The sequence below is a fragment of the Equus asinus genome, chromosome 20 (assembly GCF_041296235.1).
Source record: "Equus asinus isolate D_3611 breed Donkey chromosome 20, EquAss-T2T_v2, whole genome shotgun sequence".
Taxonomy (NCBI): domain Eukaryota; kingdom Metazoa; phylum Chordata; class Mammalia; order Perissodactyla; family Equidae; genus Equus; species Equus asinus.
In genome coordinates, this window is record NC_091809.1 from 45,691,612 (window position 1) to 45,719,419 (window position 27,808).

The 27,808-nt window shown below is 59.7% G+C and overlaps 1 protein-coding gene across 8 annotated transcripts; it reads left to right on the forward strand.

The window, feature by feature from the left end:
• The first annotated feature begins 143 nt into the window (after window positions 1-143).
• Window positions 144-26,896, forward strand: BCL9L (BCL9 like). Of its 8 annotated transcripts, XM_070490130.1 has the most exons (11): window positions 144-879; window positions 7,198-7,255; window positions 12,654-12,974; window positions 15,691-15,792; window positions 17,074-17,459; window positions 18,167-18,286; window positions 21,302-21,512; window positions 21,680-21,764; window positions 21,864-24,156; window positions 24,603-24,884; window positions 25,318-26,896. In XM_070490130.1, exons 4-11 carry the CDS (start codon window positions 15,767-15,769, stop codon window positions 26,409-26,411), a joined length of 4,497 nt encoding a protein of 1,498 aa, XP_070346231.1. In that variant the 5' UTR covers window positions 144-879; window positions 7,198-7,255; window positions 12,654-12,974; window positions 15,691-15,766; the 3' UTR covers window positions 26,412-26,896. The 8 variants fall into 8 exon arrangements, with proteins under 8 accessions (XP_070346231.1, XP_070346232.1, XP_070346230.1 ...); XM_070490131.1 differs by lacking the exon at window positions 12,654-12,974 and having other exon boundaries at window positions 7,198-7,262; XM_070490129.1 differs by lacking the exon at window positions 12,654-12,974.
• Window positions 26,897-27,808: the final 912 nt, after the last annotated feature.

The following is a 27,808-nucleotide window of genomic DNA, read 5'->3' on the forward strand; positions in this document are numbered from 1 at the left end:
GAGAGACGGATAGAAGCCCCCTCCCCGCCCCTGGGCCAACCTGCCTCCCGCTAGCCGGCCGGCGCCTTACCGAGTCAGACCACTGGGAGGCTGGGGGAGCCGGGTTGGGCGAGGAGGCGAGCGAGATGGGGGAGCTCTTATTTTGACAGGGGCCTCTCCGGGCTCTGGTATGAAGGCAGAAGGAGGCAGCCAGAGAGCCCCGATGCTTATTCAGGCTGGGGAGAGGAGCCGAGTGGAGGGGCGAGCGAGGCTCCGGCAGCGCAGGGGAGCCCGGGGAGGCGGCGGCGCGCGGCGGAGCCAGTGGCCGGACATGCCCCGGACTCGGGGCCGCTTCACCACAGCTGCCGCCCGGAGCCAGCCGGCCGGACGCCCACACGCCTGGGTCCCCCGGCGCCGCGCCACCCGGGGGCTGCTACCCGGACCCTCGGCGTCCGACCAACAATAAGCGCCCAGACAGCCCCCTCCCCGCCCCGCGCCCGCCGTCCCCGCGGGCCCCGGGGAAAGTGAAAGGAGGAGGCGAAGGAAGGAAGGAAGGAAGGAAGGGAGGAGGAGCGGGAGCCCGAGCCGTGAGGTTCGGGGCCGAGACCCCAGCCCCGAGCCCCGGGCCGGGCGGGTGTGCGCGCTCTCCCGCCGCTGCCCCGCGCCCACGACCATGCTCCGCGGTTGGGAGGCAGGAACCCAGGCGCCCAGCGACCCCCGGAGACCTCCCGGGCCGGGCTGGTATTGAGACCAAGGCGTCCAGGATCAAAAGATCACCGCCTGCCCGCCCCCCTCTGCACCTCCAACTGGCGAGCAGGAGGACCCCAATCCACCCACCGACCCTGACCTGGTCATGGCGTCCAGCTCCGGCCTGGCGTGAGGACCCCCGACCCGCGTGAGGTGAGGGGTGGGCTGGGGCTGAGGGCGAAAGTCATGCCAAGGCCAGCAGAGGTGCGAGGAGGGAGATCTAGTCTGAATTGGGGAGGGGGAACCCAGTCTGTCTCTTGCCTTCTGGCACGCACCCCCAGGCTGTTTAAGGGGTGGGGGCGCCCCCAGTGTTAGTGGAGGCTACTCTCGGTCCCCCAATCAGGTTGGCAGCCCCAGAGCACAGGGAGGAGGGCTTAGGGGAAGCCAGGGGACCCTGACACCCTAGCGCAGAGAACAAGGCCGGCCTTGGGCCAGCTGGAGCAGCAACTCTGCCCTGGGGGCTTCTGGGAAATGTAGTCCCCCTCCCAGGCTCACCAACCCCTTGGGTCTCAGCACCCCAGCACTCCTCCCCTGGCTGATGGGAACCTCCAGAAGGAGGTGCATTGGGATTGGGGATTGCTGGGGCTCACCTTCTGCTCCCAAGCACTGCCTCGGAGCAGCAGGGGCTGTGCCTGGAGAGTCTCCCCTGCTAAAGATTCTTAATGGTGTGGGCTTGGCTGGGAGGTGGGGCAGTCACACAGTTCCTTGGAGGTGTCCCTGCACCGCTAAGGGGAGGTGGCCCCTGCCTTGGTCCCAAGGAGCCCAGTGGGGAGGAGTGTGGGGAAGAGAAGTGAGGCTTGGGGCTTCTTGCTTGGCTGGGGTATGTCTTGTCCCAGGGCTGCTGGAATTTGGTTTCAGGAGAGACTGAGGTGTACTCTCCCCTTCTTCGCCTTGGGAGCTGAGAAGGAGAGTGTCCCTCACAATCTGGGAATCTGGAGGTGTCTCTCTGGAGCAATGAAGCCAGGATCAGCTTCTGTCTGTCTGTCCAGCTTCCTTCCTTCCGGGTTTTTCTGACACCCCCTCCTCCCTCCTCCTTCTGTCTGTCTGCTGCTTGGGGTGTGTGTCTGTGTCCCGAGGGGGAGCCTCTGCTGCAGGGAAGAAAAGTGTTGCTCTGGGAGAGGTGAGCTGGGCATGTGACTGAGCCCTGAGAAAGGGGCTTGGAGGCCCCCTTGGTCTTTGGCCTCGGTTTCCTGTTTTACCTAGAAAAGCTGTCTTAGTGCTGTATCTGCTGTAACCCTACTGATGCCTCTGGGCAGCTCTCCGAGTGAGACCTCCATGGTGGGTGGGCTTCCATTCCCCTTATTCTCCCTCCTCCTCAGCCTCTCGAGGGAGCAGCCACTTCTTCTGGGCTAGGGCTGCCTGGCTCCTCTGCTGCCCCTCCAGCTCTGCCTTCTCTGGGTCAGGACCACGATTTCATGGCCTCAGGGGAAGAGCACTTTCAGGCCCTGTCTTTCTGGTGTCAGTTCTGAGATGCCTGCTGATAGAAGCCTCGGGACAGGGTGAGAATGAGAGAGGAAGGTGAGGGGCAGGGGGAGTCTGGTGCCAGGAAGGAAGGTGCTTCCTCCCCAAGGTGATCAGGCTCCTTGGCCTTGGAGAACCAGGCCTGAAGGGCTAGTAGCCTCTGGCCACCTCCCTCTAGAGGCTCTCTGCTTACCTGTTTTGCTCCTGAGTGGGGAGGCGTGGGGGTTAATCTTGGAAAGGGTGCTGGTGAGAGGTAGAATACCTCTAATCTTGGATCTAGAGTAACTCTTGTGCTCAGGGTAGCAGGAGCCCGTGGCTGAAGATGGGTTCTAGAGATCCATATGGAGGCTCAAAAGGAGTCTCTAATTACCGGGGCTGAGGGTCCAGGTGGGAAGAGATTACAGCATCCTGGAGAAGGATCAGTGGTTCATGGAAGTCTAGGACTAGCACAACAGTGGTAACGTGGGACCTAGTGAACTTGCTTACTGAATTCGTGTTGAGCATCTACGACTCCGTCTGGGTAGTTCCTGCCTCCCAACTTTTGGGTCCCTGGGTTAAGCAGGAGCCCTGGGCTGGGGACTCAACTTCCATGCACAGACAGGGCAGTAGCCTTCTGGGCAGAGGCCTAGTGGGTGGCAGTGTCGACTCAGCAAGGGCTGGAATGCCTGGCACCTGCTTTAGATTAAAGGAGATGCCTGCAAAGGGGGGCTGCCTGCCTGTGGGGGGAGTGGCTGGGATGGAGCTCCGTGGAGCCCAGGAGTGGGGTAGAAGGAAAGGACCAGGGTTGCAGGCAGCAGCAGCTCTGGCAGGAGTGGAGGGAGCCAGCAGTCATCCAGCTCTGCAGCCCCTCCTCCAAGGAGTCTAAGACAGGAGCTGGGGGCACCCCCACACTGCCTCTAGCACCACAGGCTAAAGTTCTGTCCCAGCGCCCAGGGGGGCAGCTGCAGGGAGCCAGGGTGTCTGCGTGTTCAGTCTTCCCAGGACTGGAAGAGGCCTGCAAGGAGGTGGGGGGCACTTTGGGGTTCTTGTTGCCTTGAGGCCCTGTGTCCTCTTCCTGGGACTCCTTGTTGCTGGCAGTGAGGCACCCCTAGAGCCTAGGCACCCATGGGTGTTGGGGAAATGGCATCCCTTCTTGTGCCAGGAATCCTGGACACTGCCCGGGTGCTGACCTGGGGGGAGGAGACAGAGGGGATGGCACCGTGGGAAAGTGGGCAGCCGTGGGAGCCAAGTGGGTACAGGCTGGGTGCCGCAGGCAGGGAGCCTCTGCCAGGCCCGCTCTCCCTGGGGTGGGGCTGGCTGTTCCAGGGACTGGCTCAACCTGTTGAGCACCTGGCTGCTCTAGCTTGGCATCTGTACCCCTGCCTGGCAGCCCTGCCAGCTGCCCACCCATAGCCACACTGTAGGGGCTGCCCCCAGGGATCTGGGGAAAGGAGGCTCTGACTGGCAAAGGGGCCAGGATGGGGATGGTAGAGGCTCCTCCAGAGAGGCTGTTTCCCCAGGTTCTGTCCTCTCCAGAGCTGGAGCTGGAGCCAGTAGGAGGGCCAGGCAGCCAGAGGCTAAGAGGGGCTGGATGAAGAAGGCCACAGCATCAGGGCTCCTGAGGTGCTTTAAGTCACTTGGATGGGCGGCCCTGAAGGCAGCCTGGAGTTACAGCCTGGAATTTCCTCTGCTGGGTGCCAGCGCCAGGCCTCCAGAGCCCCACCCCCAGCCTGGCCTGACCTCCCCTCCCTGGGAGAGAACTGCCGACTTTCCCTAGGGGTTGGGGGAGGGGCAGTAAGGGCATTCTGCTGCCCTGGGAGGAGAGGGGTGACTTCCTGGGTGCGGGGGTGCTGCAATGTCTCAGTCTCCCTCAGGGCCCCCACTCTCCATTGGGAGGGGGAAGTCCTGGGTTCTCAGGAGATGTCCCCCACCCTGCCCTGAGTGTGGGGAGTCCTGGGTCCCATGGAAGATCCCTGACCCCTGCAGGCCCTTGCCGTCCTCTCATACCATCTGACCCCTTAGCTTTAGGTCCACCTTGGGGCTCTGCTAGCCAGTGGGGAAGGGGAGCCAGGGTGCTCCTCTGTAGGGAAAAAGGTGGTCACCACCGCCCGTGAGTGGGGGAAGTGGGCACAGGCAGGTTCCCCCTTCCTCTCAGTCCTGACGGGGAGGGTGGTCTCCCTTGCCTTCTCACCTTTCCAGTCAGGGGCAAAAGCAGAGGCATCTCATTTTTTGCCTCCTTTCCACCCCAGGCTCTCCCTGCTTGGCCCTGGGCCGTCTGCCCCTCCTAACCTTGGTGTCTCTTCTAGTCCCCCTTCTCCAGGGGCTGGGACTCCCTCTGTCCAACCCCCTCCTCCAGTGGGCTGGTGGCCCCGGGCTGGTGGCCCCGCGCTGCCCTGTCTTCCCCCTCCCCCTCACTCTCCACCCCCCCCCCTCCCCAGCCTCAACTGGGAATGGCCCTGAATCCAGCATTTCCAGCATTTCGAAACCAGGATTGTTTTGAAATCCCTGAGTACTTCTCCACCCGCCTCTGACTCCCCTCCTCCCCACTAGGCCAGAATTTAGTCCTCTCATCTGACTTCATGCTGCGCATTGCCAGGGTGTGTGTGTGTATAAGTTTGTGCGCTAGCACATGGCCATACGCATACTACTGTGAGTGTGTGTGTGTCCCAGTGTGGGTGTATCCTCTGTCTGTCAGCAGTTCTCTGTGACTGGCCGGTGTCCTTTGTATTTTCTGAGCTTTCCTGGGCCGCCTCTACAAGTTTGGGAGCCTCTAGGGGTCTTAAGGAGGCACTCTTGGGATGTTCGGGGTTATTTTTAGGAGGTATCTTGGATGCGTGTCTTTGGGACTTGTGTCTGTCTCTTAGTTGCACATGTCTGGGAGTACCTCTGAGGAGTGTGTGCGCCCGGGTCGTGCCTCTTTGATGAGTATTTGTGCGTGTGTGCACACATGCGTGCTCTCTGCTTCTGTTCCCGCCTCTCTCCTTCTCCCTTGGAACATGTCTGGGGTGTGTAGTCACAGGTCTCTCTGCAGCTCCCTGGGACATGGAGTCCTTTGTCCTTTGATAGGGAGGTTTCCTGGAGTGGGGCCAAGGCTTCTGGCAGTTCTGCAGTCCTTGGAAAGAAAGTGGTGGAGTGGGGAGACTTTGGGATAAACTGTCCCCAGGGTTGGCTGTCTTCTTCTGCCCCTCATGGACACCCAGCACCTTGAGGGGATCCCAACACTACCCACCAGTCCACCCTCATCTTGTCCTGATGATACAGTGGTGGCTGTCATAGGCAGGCTGAATGCACTCTAAAGGAAAGGGCTGGGGAAAGGGAGTTCCCTCTCCACCCCTGGGGGCACTTGCTTCATTGGGAACAAGGAACAGCCAGCCACATTAGACCTGGGAGCTTGGTGGCTCATTTATGTTCAGAAATGTTGACTTCTCTAGCTAGGGGCAGACAGCAAAACAGGACAAGACACTCATATTTCCAGCCTGAGCAGAAGACACAGGGGCCTGGAATCCTAAAGGGGTGATGTACCACCCCAGAAATATGAGGCATTTGGGGTGGGGCCAGCTGCCATTGTAACCTTGATCCTAGAAAGTCCTTGATGTTTAATCTCATTCTTTCCTTCTGCAGTTAGATGGTGTTCTACAGGAGAGGAGGTTGCTAGAGTGTTTTTGTTTTTTTGTCAAAGCAAGAGTGGTGATAGCAAAGTTATGTCTGCATGGGGTACAGGCACTGGAACCCCTGATATCTCGCAATGACTCAATTTCCCAGCCTGGGATCTCAGGCTATAATTGAATGCTTTCCTCTGGAAGCACTTGTGGCCATCAGTGAGGAAGAAAAGGGCTGGGGCAGGGGCTGTTTGTTTGAGTCAAGGGCCTGAGGAGACAGCAGCAGGAGGTGGGCAGAAGGATGAGATGTCCCTTCTACACTCCCCCCACCCATGGCCTCCGGTCCCAGGACGCGGTAGGAGGGAGGGAGGGAGGGAGGGAGGGGTAGAGGCACAGGTTGGTACAGTGCTCAGTGACCCAGCAGGGGGAGGGCCTTGGCAAGGAATTTTCAGTTTGTTTCTCAATCTCTGAGACACGCACACACACACGTCACTGCAGACACCTTCAGGAGATGAGCCCAGAAAAGTCACTCAGGTGGCGGTAGGGCATGGTGGTACCAGATGGGGCCATGTGGAACAAGCCGCATTCTGGCAGACGCCCAGGACTTGCCCCTTAGAACTGAAAGTTGAGCCTAACCGGAGGTCCCCTTCCCAGCTCCCCCATCCTGGGCCTGAGAGCAACACAGACTGGAGAGGGTTAAGTCTGGTTGGCAGGGACACCCCCCCCACCCCCAGTGCAGTGAGAGAGAGAGGGAGGGGTGGTTAGCAGCTTGCTCTAGTTGGCGTCTCTCCCAGAATTCTTCGGAAAAGAACTCCCCTTTGACCCCCAGTACAAACTGAGCCCAGCCACCAGCCTCGCTCCCGCCTGCCTGCCTGTGGGAGCGTCCCCCAGCCCCCTTCGACTGAACTGCTAAGCTTGATTCTCCCTCCCCCTTGGCCTTCCCAACCAGGCTGCGCCCCCCAGGACTTTGCATCTTCAGGGGACAAGGGGTGTAGCCAAGGAGACCACACAGGTACATAGGACCCACACCATTCTTCTCCCTGACATAGGATAACCCTGGGGGTGGCTGGTGCTGGAAGCTGGGGTCCTCAGGCCAGGTCATGGGAGTCATCCACCCCTTCTCTCCCTGTGGGGCCCAGCTCTGAGGGAGCTCTAGGCATCTTCCAGTGCCTTCTCCTTTCCTGCTTCCAGGATAGCGAGGGGGAGCAGTGCGGTGGGGCAGCTGGGTCAGGCCTGGCTCCCAGCCAATCCACAGAAGTCCTGGAGGGGGGGTGGTGTCCGAGTAGCTCAGAGACTTCCTGGAGCTGCAGGCTCTGTGTATGTGTGTCCGTGTTTATGTGGTGTGCGTGTTGGGGGTGGGGCTGGGGCTATGGGAGGGGCAGGGGCATAGATTGCTGGCCTGGGGCTTCTAGCTGTGACCCTCTCTCCACAGGGAACCCCCATCCCAGACCACACCCTTGAGCCTGAGCCCGACACACATTATTCCTGAGGTGAGAGGTCCGTGTGCTTGTGTGTGTCCTCTGCAGCCTCCTTGCTGATCTCTGTCTGCCATAGCCGCCTGCTTGGCTTTTTGTCTTGGGCGCCCTCCTCCTGGCTTTCTGCCCCCACTTCTCCTTTTATTCTCCTCCCCGCAAAGGAGGGGGGACTAACAGCCTTACAACCTGGAACCTGGGAGAGAGTGGGGGCGGGGCAGGAAGGGTTAAAGGGCCACTCCAGTGAAAATCCCAGCCTTCTTAGCTGGATCGTTTCCCTGGGGTGGGAGGTGGGGAGCTCCTGCCCAGTCACCCCTGGAGGGCAAGGTGCGATTTCCTGGTCATCTCAAGTACTTGCTCCCCCTCGACAGGGGCTTTGGCCTCAGCTGTGGTTTCTGCCCTGGCCCCTAGACTCATGCACACACACATACACACAGGCTCTCTCCCTACTGCCACCCCCCTCCTTCCCTCCCTCCCCTCCTTCCTTACTTAGCAACAACTCCCTGAATTCACAACAAACACACCCGTATGCTCCTGGTCCGACTAGGGAAAGCTGGAGAAAGCCGAGGACAGGGAGGAGGCACTGCTCTAGACTGTCCTCAGGAGAGAGGCGCTTCTAATCCCCCCACCCTCCCTGCTGGAGGCCACTACCCCTCAGGGACAGGGAGGAAATGGTCATGCTTCCAACTCAGACAATGAAAAAAGTGGGGAGCAGTGACAGGTGTGGCTGAGGAGGTTGGGGGGCAGGGCTTGACTCCGCCCCACACTAGTGAGTCCCACTTGACCTTTGACCCCCACCTGGAGAGTAGGAGGGGCAGCAGACTCCTCTCCAGCCCTTGGGCCTCTCTCAGCAGGGGCCCTGTGCTGTTGTCATGGTAACTTGCCCTGCTCCCTCCCCTGACTCTTAGGGACCAGGATGGGTGAGGATATAACGGATTGGGCTGGGCGGGGCTGGGGGGTGCGGCCCAAGAACTTTGCTCTCAGAGCACCAACCTGGCAGGGCACCGGTGTTGAGGGGGTGGGGCATGGTGCCCTCTCTTTGATCTCGTCCCTGGGCAGGAACTATGGCCTCTTGCTAGGACATGGCACACATCAGGCCTGGAGGGAATGTGTGCGGAATGAGTGAGGGAGGCACCTCTTCTTTCGTCATAGCACAGAAGGCTGATACCAGGGTGAATCTGTCTTGTGAAATGGTTGAGAACCCAATTGCCGGAGTGTCTGGGTTCAAATCCTGACTGTTCTAATTCTGGACTGTGTGTGCCTTAGGCAAGTTATTTAACTTCCCTGTGCCTCGCTTTTCTTATCTGTAATGTGGGGATAATAAGAGTCATTTCTTATAGAGTTGTTCTGAGGTTTAAATTAGATAATGCCTGTGAAGCATCCAGGACAGCTTCATGGTACAGAGTAAAGGCTCAATAAATGTTAGAGATCCTCCTCATTATTATTAGTCATAGCTCTTCACAGGAACTGTTGACCTCCCAGGGGCTTTAGCAGGGGAAGAATTGATGGGGGTGGGAGGAGTGTGGGGGTGGGGAAAAGACTACCTTTCTAGCACTTCAGACTCCTGGATTCTAATACCCTTCCAGACCCACCTTCTTGCTGCCTAGTTTCCCTGCTGTTGGTGCTGGCTGACACCTTGATGGCAAGTTTGCTAAATAGCCATGGGCCTGGCGAGGGGCCTGGGGGACTTAGGACGGTCTCCCTTCCTATCTTCCAGCACTTCTCAGGGCTGAGTCCTCCCTCCCCCAGGCGGTTAGCTCAGATCAGCTTCAGCACCCCTCCCACCATCTCACCCCTGCTGCTCTGTTCTTTCAGCAGGCTGAACAAGACATTCTGTCCTTAAATGGCTTAAATGGCCTCCTCCTCTCCTTCCTGGCCCAAGGGGTCAGGGGCCTTCCTTGGGGAGAAAAGTGGCAGTGTGGAGCTGTGACATAGATGGCAGCTGTTAGGCCTGCCTCAGGGCCCAGGGTTCCCTGATTCCCTATACTTTGCCTGGGCATTTTCCCTGAGTGTGGCAGGGCAGTGCCCAGGCCTGTGATGTGAAGCCCACATGGGCACGCTTGGCACCTGCTGCACACAGATGGGCAGGGAGGAGGCATCCTGAAGCCCAGAGGAGGAGTGGGGTCACATCAGCATCCATGGTGTCCAGAGGACACCCCCAGAATCCTTTCCTGGGCTGCCTGGGTGAGTGTGGGCAGTGCTGGAAAAAGTTCTGCTTCAGCCCTGTGTGCCCTGGGGCAGGGCAGGGAGAATGATGAGTGACAGCAGGTGAGCAGGGCTCCTAACAGCCCTGGAATGGGAGTGGGATGGTGGAAGGGCTGAGGCTTGGGCACTTCTGCGTGAGGAGCCCAGGAGTGGGCAGCAGGGAGAGGGTGCCCACAAGGAGGAGAGCTCTGCAGACAGGTGGTTTGGATCTTCTGGGGAGTGAAAGTGCAGATCTCAGGAGAAAGTTGATTCAGATGTGGCAGAAGTGCCTGGGATAACAGGGCTCCTAGTCTGAGGCCTGGGCTTGGCTAGCAGGTACCTTCTCTGCCCTGGCACCAAGAAGGGAGGGCTGGAGCACCTGGCCCTACTTACCACCTCCTCCTGGAACCCGAAGGGACCCCTCCCTTCCATGGGCCTGGCACTGAGGGCTCAGAGTTGGCCTGGGCCGTGCCCCCCTGCTGGGCTGGCCATGCCGCCTGTGCCCAGCCCCTGGGGCCTGTTCCTTGGGCAGGCTGGGGCTATTTTTGGGATCGGGCTGGGGCTCTGGGGCTGGTTTCAGATGTTCCAATGTGAACAGGAGAAAATGGGAACAGATGGCTGGAGGGTTCCAATCAGCAGGTCCTGCTGGGAGCAGGTTATTTTTAGGGCCTTATTAACCCTTTTGGGGCCAGTGGAGCCACCCTGAGAGGGATAGCCCTCTCTAGTTGAGAAGAGAACAGGTCTTCTCCCTGGACCCCTACTTTCCAGAACTGCATGTCCCATTTGTTCTTTTTCTCTCTCAGACCTTCTACTCTTTAAAGAGATTGATGGCAGGAAAGTAGGCGTCAGTTTCCTTCTACCCCAGACCCTGCAGGGAGACTGCCAAGAGGTCAGACAGGGAGGGGTGCCTGGCGGAGGGGTGCCTGCAGGCCACCGTTGAAGGGAAACTCCCCTTCACTTGCCTCCTGGGGTTTTGAGACACAGACCTGAGGCTAAGAGGGTAAACAACCTCTCTCCAAGTGCACGCTCTGGGGTTGAGTGTATGTCGGTAAACCCAGTGATGCCCAGGGGAGTGCTAGCTGAGGGAGGAGAGCAGAGGAAGAGCCAAGTCTTTGTGCTTGATACTACTAATATCATGCCCAATGGATAGCACATTATCATCATTCTCATGGATACTCCAAAGGCACATAGCTGGACAATGTCCCCCTTTACCAAATGCCCGTGTGTTTGGGTGCCATGCAGGGAGGAAAGCAGGTGACATTATGGCCAGAGGTACTCTGTTGAGGGCTGAGTATGTCATAGGCATTCTGTTAGATAGTTTCATTAACAGTATCTCACTCTATAAATTTATCCTCATCTCGCAGGTGAGGAAACTGAGGCCTGGAAGGATGAAGGGCTGGACAAGGTCCCGTGCCTCACAAGGGGCGGGATGTGATTGGCACCTGCCTGCCCGACTGCAAACCCATTCTCATTCCACTGCCTCACTCACACACTGCCTGCCAGTGTCCCAACCCCACAGGGCGAGGCTGCCAGGGCACCGGACCTCAGGGGGCAGGTTTATGGAATGAGTGTGGGAAAGGAGGCCTGGGGGCAGGGGACCCTGCCTGTCACTGCTCTCACAATCCCCTAATCCCTTCTTGCCTGAGGGTGCCAGGACTGACACCAGAAACCCATTTGGCCTTCCTGACTTCCCTACAGGAGGATCACAGGCATATATCCTGTCTGGTCAGCCCCCACCCCCACCCCATCCTGGCCCACATGCCCCTCCTTCCTCTAGGGTCATGGCAGTCTGGATGTCAACGTGGGCAGAGCTTGAGGGCCCTCCAGGTGCTGCTGATGCCAAGAGTTTGGGCCAGGCAGGCGAGGTGAGGGGGCTGGGAGGATGTCTCCACTGCTGGCAGTACCTGGGGGAGAGAGCAGAGCTGCGGGCAGGGTGAGGTCCCGCCCCACGGTGCGCTGGCTGTGCCAGCAGTCTGCCCGCACTCCACTCCTCCCACAATGGCCCCATTGTTCCCAGCCGCCAGGCAGTTTGGAGGAGGTTCCTAGGCCACCCTAACCACCCCCCAAACAGGGGCCAGATTAACCCGTTGGAGGACAGAGGCCAGGTGAGGGCCCAGGGGGAGCTCCCTGCCCATTCTTCCCTTCTGGGAATCCAGGCTTGGGAAGTCACTTCTACCCACATGTACCCAGCCACAGGGCACCTCTGGAGATTGGGGTCTCCCACAGGGTAGAAAGTAGCACCTAGACCCTTGCCCACCCCCACTGTGGTGCAGGTGCCAGGGGGCAGGAAGTGCCAGTGGGGTGGCAGGCGGAGACCAGATATATTTGGGCCGGTGGGGCTAATTCCAGCCACCACCGCCTGCCCTACTGGCTCCTGAGCTCCTTTCCTTCCTGTGAAACCAGAGCTGGGTTGGGCCTAGCTCAGGATTTCGGTGGATTTAAAGAGGCAGCACCATCCCTGCCAGCCTGGCTTCCTCTCCCCCTCCCCAGGTAGGGTCTGGGACAGAGAGAGGACTGGAAAGGTTCTTGCTCCTGCCTTGCCCTGGGCTAACCCCTGGCCCTTGCTCCAGTTGGGGTGCCGGGCTTTTGGCACTCCTCTCTCCCAGAGCTTTGCGCGGGTGGGGTGGGCGGGGGTGGGCTGTGGTTTCCTGTGTTGGCTGTTTGTGCCTGGCCCAGAGTGCCCGCCGCCTGCCTGGCTTCCTGCCCTGTCTTGTTTCCTTGTGCCCCCCACCCTCTCCTCCCCTCCCCACTGTGGGAGGGAGCAGCCAGGGATTGGGCAGCACCTTTGGGAGCACCCCACTGCCAGGGGATGACCACTTCCTGAGCACTGGCCACACTGGCACTGGCTGAAGGGGCCAAGTGAGGTGACCTCAGGCTTGTCCAGGCAATGCCACTTGTCCCTTCGGCCTCCAGAAGGGACAGTGGGCACTAGAATGGGCAGAATCCCCCCCAGAAGCACCCTGTTCAAAGACCTCAGACCAGAAAGTTCTGGGGCCAGGAGTTTCCATGTCCCTGCAGAGTTGGGGTTGCCTGACATTATCCTGGGGCTGCAGGTGGGGTGGGGCTGGAAACTCCCAGACAAAAATGGTTCATTTGCATGGTCTCCTTTGTGGGGGGGGGGGGTGCGGGGAGTGGGGCAAGCTGCTAGTAACCAGGGTGAGAGGGGAAGGCCCCCTGAGCCTGGAAGTCCCCACATAGAGGGTCCTACAGCAATACCTTGTTCCTTGCACAGATTTCCTGCTGGGCTATGAATCCTTGACCTCCCCACCCGGCTGAGTCACCACCACCTCAGGAAGAGGAAGTGACCTGGGTGGTAGAGGAAAGCTTCTAGGGACCAAGGAGTCCTGACACCCAGGAGAAAGGGGACCTTGTTGTCTTGGGGGCTGCATCTCCCTAAGCCAGGGGCCAAGGACCCCACCCCTGTTGCTCCCAGTAGGGCCGTGTCCTTTCAGCCATCACAGAGGATCCTAGTAGCCCATTTCCTCTCCAGAGGTGTCTGCCCAAAGTATGAGAGCACCAACCCTCCCAGGAGTTTTCACACTCCCTCTTTTAGGTGGGTCTGAGCTAGGCAAGGAGACTGACTTGGTGGACAGGCTGGTGAACCAAGCAGAAGCTCCCAAGGTGGGGGCAGCTGCAAATAGGCAGGTTGCCACTGGTGTGGGAATGCCCATTGGACCTGTGGCAGTTCTGTGTTGAGCAAGGAGCTAGTATGCTACACCTGGAGGCCCTGGGCATCCAGGGAAACCTTGCTGGTTTCCCTCCCCCAGGCAGGGTCAGGTGCACTGTCACCCTTAGGCCACTGGCTCTCCCAACCCCAAGTTGCACGGGGAGGGCAAAAGATCTCAGGCTCTTTGTCTCTGCTGCCTCCTGGGCTCCGTTCTCACATTCTCAGGGGTATGCTCCTGGCCTTTCACTCAGGTGACTTGCACCTGCTCCCCATTTGTGAGCACATGTCACCACTCCCCACCCTACCCCCTAAGAGGGAACCACAGTGCCCTGTTCTCAGAGCACACCCCAACCACCACCACCACCCCCCCCCCCCCCCCCCCCCCCGCAGGGGCTCCTGGCCTGGGGCTGGGAAGCCCTCTTCACTCATTGTTTGTTTAAAAACTTCACCCACGGGGAATCAGCCCTCCTGCCCCCCCACCCCTTCCAGGCCTCTTCTGGGGCTGTGTGTAGAGGAGGAGGGGTCTCTGGGAGCTGGGGCCAACTCCTGAGGGGTAAAGGGGGGAGGTGTGAGATGGGAAAGTCCTGACTCATCCGTGCTTGACTCAGCTTGCCCTGCGGCTGGGTGGGAGCGAGGGGGTGGAGTCCTAGAGGGGAGGGCAACTCCAAGATTCTTCTGGGGAGGAGCCTTGGCCTGACTGGGGACACTGGAGAGGAATAATTTTCCCCTTCTCAAATTATTACAGGTCCCAATATTTGAATTGTAAACATGGGAGGTAGTGGGTGACCCTTGCCCTGCCCCCCACAGGGAGGCGGCCTGTGCAGGCAAGTGGGAAGCCCACCTATCTAGTGCAGGCTTAGAGGAGCAGTCGTGACGCAGGGGGGAGGACACTACAGTGTAGAGGAAACAGGCAGGAATGGGGTCTTGGGGCTGTGGCGAACTGGCCACGTGACCCAGGGCAAATCACCTTCTTTTCCCAGACCTCAGTTTCCTCATTGTGAAATGGGGAGAAGAATACTTTCCGGGTAGGTGGCAGGTAGTTTTGAGGATCAATGGGGTGGGGAGGGGGTGAGCCTAAGACCCAAGTCAGCCAGAGGCCTGGCCCGGCCGCCTGCAGCCCTTCCCCGCCTCAGCTCTAACCGATTGTGATGCAGAGATGGGGGCTGGCAGCCGGCTGCTTCCCAGCCAGGCCCTGGACTTTGGAACCTTCCCCTGAGGAGCCTCCCTCCCCAGAGACAGAGCTGGAGCAGGGAAGGCCAATGTGCCGCGGGCTGAAGTTAGGGTTAGACTCCCGCAGGGTCACGGCTGGGGGCCCCTTCACCCCCACGTCCCAGCCCAGCCTGCAGCAGCCCGGCAGGGAGCAGCGGGAGTGTGCGCTAGTGTCTGGCTGGCCCTGTCACCGGGACAAGGCTCTCGGTCCAAGACTCCTCCGCTCCTCCACCCCTTACCGGGATCGGCTGGGGGGTGGCAGGGCAGGGGGCGGCTGGGTGAGGCTTCTGTGTTTGTGTGAGTCTGTTTGTTGGTGGTGTATCTATGGCCCTGTGTGTTTCTCTGTGACTACCAGGCTCAACTTTCTATGGCTCCCTTGTGCCCGGGCCTCAGTCTTTTCGTCTGTTCAATGAGCCGGCGCGCTCGCCCTCTGCCCCGGCAGCCCGGTGTGCGCGGGTGCCCCGGGCTGTTTCCGCCGCTCCTGCCCCGGCCAGCGCACCTCCGGGGGCCGCCGGGAGCGCGCCTCCAGGGTCCTGGGCTCCGTGCGTGTCTTTGTCTCCCCGTCCACGTGTGAGCTGTGAGTGTGTGAGACTCAGAGTTCGGGCGCTGGGCCCCGAGCCCGGCGCGCCCGGCCCCTCGCGCCCGCCGCGGCGTGTCCGTCGGGCGGCGCGTGTGGCCGCCGGCTCCCGCTCCCCGCCTGCCGCTCCCTGGCTAGCTCGCTCGCTCGCTCGCTCTCTCTGCCTCTCCGCTCGGGCGCTGCCGGAGGGGGCGGGGGTGGGGTGCGGGGCGGGGGAGGGGAGGCTCCTGCATTCTTGCGGTCGGGGAGGAATCCGAGCCAGCGTTACTGGTCTCCAGAAGAGCCCAGCTGCAGCCCCGGGGCCCCGCCAGGCCTCTCGCTGCCCGCCCGGGCCTGCTGGGATGGGCACGGGCTAGGCCTCGAGCCAGGGGCGAGGCGGGGCACGGCCCCCACCGCGGCCTCCTCCACGCGGGGGGCGCCCCGGGCGGGGCGGCGCGCAGCGCTGGGAGCGGGGCGTGAGGGGTTCCCCACCCCGAGTGAGGGGCGTGCCTGGGAGCGGGAGTCCCCCGGGGGGCCAGAGCAGACCTCACGGCCGCCCCACGCGGGCACCTTTGCAACTATCCTTTTAGTGAACTCTGCTTCTGCGGCCCGGGGGCCTTGCTAGAGACCGCAGGCTCCCTGAGGGTAAGGTGCGGGAGGGATGGGGACAGGAACGGCCTCTCGGATGAGACCCCACCTAGTAGTCCTTCCTTTCCATTCCCACCCTACCCTATCCAGTTCCCTAGTCCCAGGGCTGTCGGGTCCTCCCTTCTCCCCTCCCCTTCCTACACCCCCTCCCCAAGTCACAAGTTTTCTCTTTGGGGCTTGTTGCTGCAGTCCGTGCTCCAGTACCGAGTACCTGGCTGGGCCCTGGGCACGCACAGGGGCCGTAGCCCCACTGTGTGTGGGAGCCATGAGGATCCTGGCTAACAAGACAAGGTGTGTGGGTGTCGTGGAGGGCGGGATGTGTGTGTGTGGAGTGTGGGGAAGGGAAGGGCCCAGTGGTGATAGGGCTGAGCTGTGCTGGCTTGGAGAGTGAGCTGCCCTGGGCACCTGGCTTCCAGGCCACTGGTGGCTAAAGGGGTGTCAGAATGGGAAGGCCTGCCCCAGGCAGGAGCCCACAGCCTTAGTGCCTGGGGACAGAGGAATGGCAACCAGCTATGCCTGCTGTTCTAGTCCCTTCTAGCCCTTTCCTCTTAAAAATGGCTTGAGCAGATCCCCACCCACCTCACTGTCGGCCCTCTGTCAGGCCCACCGTTGGGCACACTGAGGCCCTCTGGGCCCTCTGGCCTCAGTCTAGCTGAGGGTGGGCCCTAGAAGGAGGGGCGGTGCCTGCCTCCCTCCCCTTCCCCAGGAGAAGCCGGCAGACAGGGCCAGGCGGCAGCAGCAGGACAGCAGAGCTGAAATAAATCTGAGCTGGTGTGGAATGAGGGGGGATAAATATCCTCTCCCGTGATGTGATCTTTCCAGCGGCTATTAATAGGTCTCCGGGGAGGGGGAGGTGGTGGGGGGAGCAGGCTGGAGCTTAAAGGGCCCGCAGCCTAGGCTGCAGGAATCCTTGGCTTGGAGCTGCACTCCAGTTTGTTCCACACACCACTCGCCTCCCCCCCTTCCTCCTGCTCCTGCCTGCCCGCCAGGCCTGCCGGTGGACCTTCTCCAGGCTTTCCCCTCCTGCTCTTGGAGCTGTCTGGACTAGTGGGTACCACTCTCTGATGTGCTTTTCCCCACTTCCCCAAGGGAATGGGGCTGGGGCATGAGCAGTGACCCTCAGGTCCTGTGCCCCTTCCCTGCTGGTGTTGGAACACGTGAAAGTTGAGGTTGGGGACCTTGGAAGGAGTTTGAAGAGAGCAAACCTTAGCAGAGAGGATGCTTAAGTGTTGGTCAGGTGCTAGCAGAGAAGGGTTGCCATGGAGGCTTGAAGTCTGAAGGATGCTGGGCCTGGGGGCGGGGTGGATTCTGCCACTGCAAGGCCCCTGATTTTCATTTGAGTTGTGGGGGCCGGGGAGTGGAGGGGGTTGCCCCATCTTCACTCCCCAAGGTAGAGTATCAGCTCTTGTCTGAGGAGCCATAGAGGGAGGTAGGGAATAGCTGGTGGTCTTAAGATGCCACTCAGCCCCTACCTCCCCCACCATTAGGTGAAGCAGAACAGGGCAGTTAAAATCCAGGCCTACTAAACCCCTAGCAAGGTTAACTTTTCATGTCTCTTCCACCTTCTCCCAGGTTACCCCACCCCAGGAGGAGAGAAGCTCCAGGGAGCCCGCCGCTGTCCCCCCGCGGCCACTGCCCCCCTGCCCCAGCCAAGCCAATGCACCCAGAAAATAAGTTGACCAATCATGGCAAGACAGGGAATGGCGGGGCCCAATCCCAGCACCAGAATGTGAACCAAGGACCCACCTGCAACCTGGGCTCGAAGGGCGTGGGGGCGGGAAACCATGGGGCCAAGGCCAACCAGATCTCACCTAGCAACTCAAGTCTGAAGAACCCCCAGGCAGGGGTGCCCCCTTTCAGCTCGCTCAAGGGCAAAGTGAAGAGGGAGCGGAGCGTGTCTGTGGACTCTGGAGAGCAGCGAGAGGCTGGGACCCCATCCCTGGATTCAGAGGCCAAAGGTACTCATGCCCTGATCCCCACGACCCCAGCATCTTCCACAGTCCAAAGCCCAAAACTGCTGAGAGACCATGTTTCTGCCCACCTCGCCTAATCCTCCTCCCCTGCTCCTCTCCAGCATTTATGCAGGAGCACCTTTCTCTTACTTCCTTTCTATCCACCAACCTGGTCATTCTCTCAAGATTGGGGTTGCCCAGGGTAGAGATTTCTCATCCTTAGGTGCCACCCATGGAAGGGCCACACAGTGATGGGGCTTATGGTCAGTCTCCTTCCTCTCCTGCTTTCCCACCAGAGCCCCCAGGGAGAGGGAGGTGCTCTAGGTGAGGAGCAGACCCACTCACCTCCCAGGAACCTCCGGGTATCCCGGCTGGTGGGAGCTGTTGAGCAGGCACTGGGGCCTGGAAGAGTAGCAGCGGCTTCTCCCTCCCCCCCCCCCCAGCCTTAATTAGAACCAGTTGTGGTTGGGGATTATGCTGTGCTTGGTGCTGGGTGGGGGAGGGGAAACAGGCAGCAGGGCTATAGAGAGAAATCAGAAACAAATGGTGGTGTGGTGGGGACCAAAGGCTGGCAAAGTGCCCACCATGGCCTGGGCAGTGCCCTCTGGGATGGGCATCTGGGAGAATGGTCCTGGGAGGGACCCTGCGTGTGTGAGGACAGGGCCTCTGGATACTCACTCTGACCCCTGCCTGCCTCCGTCCTGCCTGGGCAGAGGTGGCACCCCGGAGCAAGCGGCGTTGTGTGCTGGAGCGGAAGCAGCCATACAGTGGGGACGAATGGTGCTCAGGACCAGACAGCGAGGAGGACGACAAGCCCATTGGGGCCACCCACAGTGAGTGCTCACCGATGCCAGGATGCTGTGGCCCATGGTGCTCCCAGGGGATGGCTGCCCTGAGGGAGCCTCCTACTCCTTACCTAGGGCTTTGGAAGGCTGGGGGCAAGGAGCAAGGTCAAGAGCCCAGGCTCCTTCTCTCCCAGCCCATCTCTCAGACTCAGTCCCTCCCTGCACTGTGACAGCCCAGCCCCTGCCTTCCAGGTGCTCAGTGTCCCCCCATCCCCCTCTCCCTAGGGACCCAGGTGGGCTGGGTGAACCTCAGGTGGCCTCTCCTGGCCACACCAGCTTCACCTCCTCCCATGAATTCCTGGCCTATGCTGCCACCTACTGGTCAGTGGAGGGAGGGCAGCGAGGATCTAGCATCACTGGGAGCCGGACAGTTGGCTCTGCCTTGCAAAAATGTGCTAAGCCTGGGTGTGAACTGACGCTGGCTGTCTCTGGTGCCCTTCCCCTAACCTGTAATTGACTCGTGGAAAGTGCATGGAGTGTGTCACCAGGACGAGGAGTGGGTATGGGTGGACACCCTCTACTCTCATCATGATCAGCGTGCATGTAGGCCTCATGCAAGTGATGGGGGAGAACCAGATATGCATCTGCCCTTGGGAAGCCCATACAAATTTATTTGGTGCTTTCTCTCAAAGCTTACCTACGTCTTGGGGGAGAAACAACTTAATGCATAAGAAACTAGTCAGAGAATGTTGAACTAGGAACTTCTTGAAGCCAGGGACCATAGAAAGAAGGAAGAAAAAACTACGCTGGCTAGTTTGCTGCTTTGTTTTATTTAATCCTTACCCCAGCCCTGTGAGGTAGGTGTTATTGTGGTGCCCATTGCAGAGGAGGAAACAGACTCAGCAGGTGTTTGTGGAATGAGTGGACCGTGTCTGTGGAGGTGGTGCATGGGACCAAATACCAAAGCTTCTGCAGCTGGCTGGGACTTCAAACGTCATCTGGTCCTAGGTTCCCCCCAGGAGACTGACTGGTGGTCCACCAGCCCCTGGCTGAACCCTTCAGTGATAGATGGGGATGGTCACTGCCTCCTAGGACAGACTCTCCCCCCCTCCAATTCACTTTTATAACATGAGGCTGCGCCATTGTAGAAATATTGGAAGACATGGAGAACTACAAAGAAGAAATTGCTGGGGCTGGCCCGGTGGCACAGCGGCTAAGTGCACATGTTCTGCTTCGGTGGCCTGGGGTTCGCCAGTTCGGATCCTGGGTGCAGACATGGCACCACTTGGCACGCTATGCTGTGGTAGGCGTCCCACATATAAAGTAGAGGAAGATGGGCATGGATGTTAGCTCAGGGCCAGTCTTCCTCAGCCAAAAGAGGAGGATTGGCAGCAGTTAGCTCAGGGCTAATCTTCCTCAAAAAAAAAGAAGAATTTGCTAACCTCCTATACTCAATGCCGAGGCAATCATTGTGATTATTTTAATTGTTCTACCATTAGATTCTCAAAGACTTCTTAATGTGGGCAGGATAATAAAGGTGAAGAGCACAGACTCTGCAGTCAGACCACCTTGGTTTATGTCCTGAGTCCTCTGCTTATTATTTGTGTAAATTTGGGGAAGGGCCTCAGTTTCCGCATCTATAAAAGTAATATTTACCTCATAGGGTTGGTGTGAGGAGTAAATGAATTGCTACATGTAACATACTTAGGACAATACGTTAGCTTTTATTATTGTTCTTATTGTACTAGAAAGTTCCTTATTGGAATAAAATGTGCCTCCCTCCCCATAACTTGTCCCCAGGAGTCCTAGCTCTGTGTGCACCTTCCTTTTCCCAAGGGCAGCCCTCACACACTGAGGTTGGCTCTCAAGTCCCCCTCAAACTTTTGGGTCTGTTATTCTATGTAAAATTGGAGAGACAAGGGCCAGAGCAGGGCCACTAGGAAGTAGGATTGTCAGAGGAGATTTATCCGAGGAGGGCAGCCTCACACTGGGTCCCGGGGGGACGGTGGCCGCTGCCCTGGCTCAAAGGAGGCAACCTCAGGCGGTTCGCCTCCTATGAACTGAGAGTGCTGGCACCCACTGTCTGCAGGCCAGGCACTTAGACTTGGTTTTCCTGGCATGGGAATGGGTCAACCCACTCCCCTAGACCCAACAATGACCAACTGCAGCTCTTTGCTAGGCTAGGTCTTAGAGTCAGGCTTGTGACTGTGGAACAAAACTTCTCTTGGTGCTAACGGTGGCCAGTCTTCCCTGGGAGTGACCCCAGTTTGTCAGCCTTTTCTAACTCTCTCTGTTTTCCAAACAATTTTTTAGTTTGTGACCCGGTTCTGAACTTGCTGTAAAAGTAGATTTCTCTGACCTGCCCCCTTGCAGAGCAGGAGTTGGTGTTTCCATTTTACAGGTAGAAGAACTGAGGCTTAGAAGGACAATGTGTCTTATTCATAAGGTCACAAAGTCAGTCAGTGGTGGGGTAGAATGAAAGCCACTCAGTGTTTGAATCGTCGATTTGTGCAGCCTCTTTGCCTTCTCCCTTTACCTGGTCAATGTGCGTCTGCACGTACACACACACAGACCATAGCAGGAGGGGTCAGAGCAGAGCTAGGAGCAGGGCTTTGCAGTCCCTGCCTGGGTTCAAAGACTGGCTCTGCGCTGACAGGCTGTGACACCTTGGGTGAGTAACTTCATCCCTCCAAGGATCGGTTTCCTCCTCTGTAAGGTGGAGTGTGTGACACCTTCCTCCCAGGGATGTGGTGATCAGATGCAATCGCATCTGTAAGTGTCCATCAGAATGCCGGGCGCATGGGAGCCTGGTTTGTCTGGGTCACATTTTCCCTCTCCCTCCTCTCCACGTAGTTACCATGATTTCCATCCTGGTTAGAGACTGGTCTAGGGCAAGTAAGTGTGGAAACCACACTAGTGAAAACACCAGATTGTGGCAATGGGTGACCCTGTGGGCATGAGCTATAAAACAGTGAGTCTCTGTGTCCCTAGGCATCTCTGGAGGGGGCAGTGGGGGGAGGCGGGGCAGCTGCTTACCCACTTTCTCTCCCCTCTCTCATGCAGACTGTAATGTAGCAGACCCAGCCATGGCGGCCCCACAGCTGGGTCCCAGCCAAGCCGCCCAACTGCCCCTCAGTGAGAGCAGTGCACCAGGCCCCCCGCATGGGCCCCCTCCAGGCCTTCGGTCTGATGCCCCCGGAGGTGGGGGCGGGGGTGTCCCTGGAAAGCCTCCCTCACAGTTTGTGTACGTCTTCACCACCCACCTGGCCAACACGTAAGTGCCTCAGGGGAGGTCAATCCTGCTCGTCTACCCAGCATCCTTCAGCCTGGGGGCCTGAGTGAGCATCTGTGGGGGGGCCAGGGTTGGGTTGCATTGGATGAGGGCAAGGGCTCCCTCCTGCCCACCTCTCTGAGCTGTTTGTGCCCAATCCTCCGGTGCAGGGCCGCAGAGGCAGTGCTGCAGGGCCGGGCCGATTCCATCCTTGCCTACCATCAGCAGAACGTGCCCCGGGCCAAGCTTGACCAGGTGAGTGTGGAGCCTGGCCCAGGCCTGGCGCCTCTGTGAATAGCCGAATTGGCTGATGCATCCCCTTACCTGTCTCACTCTGCCTTTGTTCTCTTGCAGGCCCCGAAAGTGCCACCCACCCCAGAACCGCTACCCCTGAGCACACCGTCAGCAGGCACCCCGCAGTCCCAGCCACCTACTCTGCCGCCACCACCACCCCCAGCCCCTGGCAGTGCCCCACCTGCTCTGCCTTCAGAGGGGCCTCCTGAGGACACCAATCAGGACCTGACGCCTAACTCAGTGGGAGCTGCCAGCACGGGTGGTGGGACGGCGGGCACCCACCCTAACACCCCTACGGCTGCCACCACCAACAACCCACTGCCTCCTGGAGGAGACCCCAGCAGTGCCCCTGGCCCTGCCCTGCTAGGGGAGACAGCTCCCTCAGGAAATGGGCAGCGGAGCCTCGTGGGCTCTGAGGGCCTGTCTAAGGAGCAGCTGGAGCATCGGGAGCGTTCCCTCCAGACCCTGCGAGACATCGAGCGGCTGTTGCTCCGCAGCGGGGAGACCGAGCCCTTCCTCAAGGGGCCCCCGGGAGGAGCAGGTGAGGGGGGACCACCAGCACAAGCCCCTCCTGCCCCCCAGCAGCCACCTGTGGCCCCTTCCGGTGGGCTGAAGAAGTACGAAGAGCCCTTGCAGTCCATGATTTCGCAGACACAGAGCCTAGGGGGTCCCCCGCTGGAGCATGAAGTGCCTGGGCACCCCCCAGGTGGGGACATGGGACAGCAGATGAACCTGATGATGCAGAGGCTGGGCCAGGACAGCCTGACGCCTGAGCAAGTGGCCTGGCGCAAGCTGCAGGAAGAGTACTACGAGGAGAAACGGCGGAAGGAGGAGCAGATTGGGCTGCACGGGGGCCGCCCTCTGCAGGACATGATGGGCATGGGGGGCATGATGGTGAGGGGGCCGCCCCCTCCCTACCACAGCAAGCCTGGGGATCAGTGGCCACCTGGAATGGGTGCACAGCTGCGGGGGCCCATGGATGTCCAAGATCCCATGCAGCTCCGGGGCGGACCTCCCTTCCCTGGCCCTCGTTTCCCAGGCAACCAGATGCAACGGGTACCTGGGTTTGGAGGCATGCAGGGTATGCCCATGGAGGTGCCCATGAATACCATGCAAAGGCCTGTGAGGCCGGGCATGGGCTGGACTGAAGATTTGCCCCCCATGGGGGGGCCTAGCAATTTTGCCCAGAATGCCGTGCCCTACCCAGGTGGGCAGGGTGAAGCAGAGCGATTCATGACTCCTCGGGTTCGAGAGGAGCTGCTGCGGCACCAGCTGCTGGAAAAGCGGTCGATGGGCATGCAGCGCCCCCTGGGCATGGCAGGCAGTGGCCTGGGGCAGGGCATGGAGATGGAGCGGATGATGCAGGCGCACCGGCAGATGGATCCGGCCATGTTCCCCGGGCAGATGGCTGGTGGCGAGGGCCTGGCGGGCACTCCCATGGGCATGGAGTTCGGTGGAGGTCGGGGCCTTCTAAGTCCCCCCATGGGGCAGTCTGGGCTGAGGGAGGTGGACCCACCCATGGGGCCAGGCAACCTCAACATGAACATGAATGTGAACATGAACATGAACATGAACCTGAATGTGCAGATGACCCCGCAGCAGCAGATGCTGATGTCACAGAAGATGCGAGGCCCTGGGGACATGATGGGGCCACAGGGCCTCAGTCCTGAGGAGATGGCCCGGGTGCGGGCCCAGAACAGCAGTGGCATGATGGGTGGCCCGCAGAAGATGCTTATGCCTTCACAGTTTCCTAACCAGGGCCAGCAGGGATTCTCTGGGGGCCAGGGACCCTACCAAGCCATGCCCCAGGACATGGGCAATACCCAAGACATGTTCAGCCCTGACCAGAGCTCAATGCCCATGGGCAATGTGGGCACCACTCGGCTCAGCCACATGCCTCTGCCTCCTGCATCCAATCCTCCTCCCGGGTCTGTGCATTCAGCCCCAAACCGGGGGCTGGGCAGACGGCCTTCAGACCTCACCATCAGTATTAATCAGATGGGCTCGCCAGGCATGGGGCATCTGAAATCGCCCACCCTTAGCCAGGTGCACTCACCCCTGGTCACCTCGCCCTCTGCCAACCTCAAGTCACCCCAGACTCCCTCACAGATGGTGCCCTTGCCTTCGGCCAACCCGCCAGGACCTCTCAAGTCGCCCCAGGTCCTCAGCTCCTCCCTCAGTGTCCGTTCACCTACTGGCTCACCCAGCAGGCTCAAGTCTCCCTCCATGGCGGTGCCTTCTCCAGGTTGGGTTGCCTCGCCCAAGACAGCCATGCCCAGCCCTGGGGTCCCCCAGAACAAGCAGCCGCCTCTCAACATGAACTCTTCCACCACCCTGGGCAGTATGGAACAGAGTGAGTCAGCTGGGCTGGGCAAGGGGGCATTGGACTGGGGCATTGGGAGCCTCCCAGGTTGGTGTCTTCATGCTGGGGCAGGGGCATGAGTTAAGGCATCACAGTACCAGGACCCAGAGGTGGCTGGCTCTGCTTGAGGGGCAGATGTTGGCAGCTGTGAGTGGGCTCTCACGGGACACCATGTTAATCTCAGATGCATTTTAAGGGGGTCATATTTGGGATCTCCGCACTGCCTGGGGCACTGAGGTTGCAGGAGTTGCTTGAAGATGGGGGGGCTGTAGTGTTAATGAGGGACCTGTGTTGAGTAGGACATCTCAGTAGAGGTCTGCCTGGAAGAGTCAGGTGGAGATCTGGGAGGTGACTTTTTCTAAACCCCCAATGTGAGCAGCCAATTCATCTTCCCCTCCCAGTCACCCTCTGCTTTTTCTGTCTCCCCCCTTCTGTAGGTGCCCTCCCGCCTAGCGGCCCCCGGAGCAGCAACTCAGCGCCTCCCGCCAACCCTCCCACTGGCCTCATGAACCCCAGCCTGCCATTCACTTCCTCCCCAGACCCCACGCCTTCCCAGAACCCCCTGTCACTGATGATGTCCCAGATGTCCAAGTATGCCATGCCCAGCTCCACCCCACTCTACCACAATGCCATCAAGACCATCGCCACCTCAGATGACGAGCTGCTGCCCGACCGGCCCCTGCTACCCCCGCCACCACCACCGCAGGGCTCTGGGCCAGGTGCGAGGACAGGAAGGGGGCCACAGGGAGAAGAGCTGATATGGGCACTGGGAATGGGAAGAGTTGCCATGGCCAGCAATTGCCCCTGTGGTCATGCTGGCTTGTATGTGCTTCCAGAGGGCCCTGGGAGTGGGGTGTGATGTCCTGGGACACAGTTCTCGCTTGTAGTCACTTAGTGAAACCAAGCCCAGAGCACTTGAGTGGTTTTTCGAACATCCAATGATGTGTCCATGGCAAACTGGGCCAGAACTCGGATCTCTTGGCTTCTAACCTAAATGCCTCAAGTCCCTTCCCTCGCAGCCAGCAGAGGCCGATGGTGAAAGCCCTCACCCCTGGCACCAGCCTGGCTGGGGACAGGGGACGGACTCAGTTCTGCACTCTCCCCCAGCTGGGGGCACACAATTCCTGACCCCCTTTCCATCTTTCCCCACAGGGATCAGCAATAACCAGCCCAACCAGATGCACCTGAACTCAGCTGCTGCCCAGAGCCCCATGGGCATGAACCTGCCAGGCCAGCAGCCCCTGTCCCATGAGCCCCCGCCTGCCATGTTGCCCTCCCCCACCCCTTTGGGCTCCAACATTCCACTGCACCCCAATGCGCAGGGGACAGGAGGACCCCCTCAAAACTCGATGATCATGGCTCCAGGGGGCCCAGACTCCCTGAATGCCCCCTGTGGCCCTGTGCCCAGCTCCTCCCAGATGATGCCCTTCCCCCCTCGGCTGCAGCAGCCCCATGGTGCCATGGCTCCCAGTGGGGGTGCGGGCGCTGGGCCTGGCCTGCAGCAGCACTACCCTTCAGGTATGCCCCTGCCCCCAGAGGACCTGCCCAGCCAGCCGCCAGGCCCCATGCCCCCCCAGCAGCACCTGATGGGCAAAACCATGGCAGGGCGCATGGGCGATGCGTACCCACCAGGCGTGCTTCCTGGGGTGGCATCAGTGCTGAACGACCCCGAGCTGAGCGAGGTGATCCGGCCCACCCCGACGGGGATCCCTGAGTTCGACTTGTCGAGGATCATCCCCTCTGAGAAGCCAAGCAGCACCCTCCAGTACTTCCCCAAGAGCGAGAACCAGCCCCCCAAGGCCCAGCCCCCCAATCTGCATCTCATGAACCTGCAGAATATGATGGCGGAGCAGACTCCCTCCCGGCCCCCCAACCTCCCGGGCCAGCAGGGTGTCCAGCGGGGGCTCAACATGTCCATGTGCCACCCAGGACAGATGTCCTTGCTGGGCAGGACAGGTGTGCCCCCACAGCAGGGCATGGTGCCCCACGGCCTGCACCAGGGGGTCATGTCCCCTCCACAAGGCCTCATGACCCAGCAGAATTTCATGCTGATGAAGCAACGGGGTGTGGGGGGTGAGGTCTACAGCCAGCCCCCCCACATGCTCTCCCCACAGGGCTCCCTCATGGGCCCCCCGCCCCAGCAGAACCTCATGGTGTCCCACCCCCTGCGGCAGCGCAGTGTGTCTCTGGACAGCCAGATGGGCTACCTCCCAACGCCGGGCAGCATGGCCAACCTGCCCTTCTAGCAGTCCCCGTTTGGGGCTGGAGCTGGGGCAACATTGCAAATATGATAACCTTAAAAAAGTTTCTTCCCCTCCAGTGTTGGGATGGCCTGGGTCAAGGGGTGGGGTGGACGGGGTGGGAGGGGCTTGTGTGGGGAGTGGCATTTGTGGAAACCAGATGTGCTGGCAGCTTTGGGGGAAGTGGCAGAGTTGGGGGGTGGGGATTTTGGATTGCTGTTTGTTCCATTTCGGCCACCACAACTGCCCCCTCCCTGGCTCCTCCCAATCCTATGGAGCCTCTATTTTCCTTCCTTCTTTGCACCCACCATCATTCAGCTATGCTTCAGGAGTCCTGTGTGGAATCCTTGGGGGAGAGAGGAAGGAAAGATGTCCCCCTCCCGTCCCTTTCCTTTCTGCTTCTGTCTCCTATCTCTTCATTGCTCCCGCGTCACTTTCCTCCTCTTGATTTTTCTGCTCCTGCATTCTTCCTTCTGTCTTTTCCTGCCTCATTTCCTCTCCCTGCTGATGTGGCTGACCCCTCTCCCACCCTTCCCTGCAGGCGGCTGGCCAGGTGGGCAGGTGCCAGCCGTAGCTGTAAATAGAGCGCTGCGCTTTTGTGCCGGTTTGTGCGTGTGCTGTATTTCTGTGTTTTGATAGAAGTCACACAAAAAAAAGGATAAAAGAAACCTTTCCCCCCTTCTTCAAATTATTGCCCCTTCCATTCCCCTGGACCCAGGGACATGCAGTACAGCACACCTACCCACTGTTCACGGTGTCCCTGGGTCCATAAAAGATACCATTCCAGCCCCCTCGCCAAATGGTGAAATGACAGATGCCCCACCACTAAACTGAGGTCAGACCACCTGGGCTTCCACCTGGAGAGCCCCAGCATGCTGAGACCCCCAGGCTGGCAGCCTGTCTGCTGCTGAGTGATCCAGGAGAACACGTGCACATGCATGCGTGTTTGCCCCACACAGGTAACATGGGGCCTTGGCTTCCCAGCTGTGGATGTCTAGGGTCCCCTGCTGCTACATCTTAGCCAGAACTTGAAGTCCTTGGTCCCCAGTCTGGGATGAAGGAAAGGAGGAAGAGGTGGAGGCTGTGTGGCCCCCTTGAGTGGAGCCATGGAGGAGAGACAGGGTGGCCCAGATGGCCCTGGGCCAGGTAACCCCCAGGGCCCTGACTCTTCCAGAGGCTGCCACCAGCTGCTTCTGCCCAAAGGAGGAAGGAAAAGGGTTTGGTTGAGTCAGTCTGTCTCCCTCCAGCCTCCACCCCTGAGGATGGAATAGAGAAGGTGTTGGACAGGGAGCAGGAGAGTGTCCTACCACATCCTTTCTGCCTGCCTACTTACTGGCAAGGACCCTCTGCCCAGGGCTCAGGGCTCTTTGCCCACCCAGGCGCAGCCACTGCCTCTCCCTCAG

What these genes read in the sequence shown, in the direction of transcription:
- BCL9L (XM_070490131.1), top strand. Translation starts at nt 15,767, where the DNA reads ATGAGGATCCTGGCTAACAAGACAAG. An exon ending in ATCCTGGCTAACAAGACAAG is followed by an intron (nt 15,793 to 17,073) that starts GTGTGTGGGTGT and finishes ACCTTCTCCCAG; the next exon opens with GTTACCCCACCCCAGGAGGA. An exon ending in GCCCATTGGGGCCACCCACA is followed by an intron (nt 18,287 to 21,301) that starts GTGAGTGCTCAC and finishes TCTCTCATGCAG; the next exon opens with ACTGTAATGTAGCAGACCCA.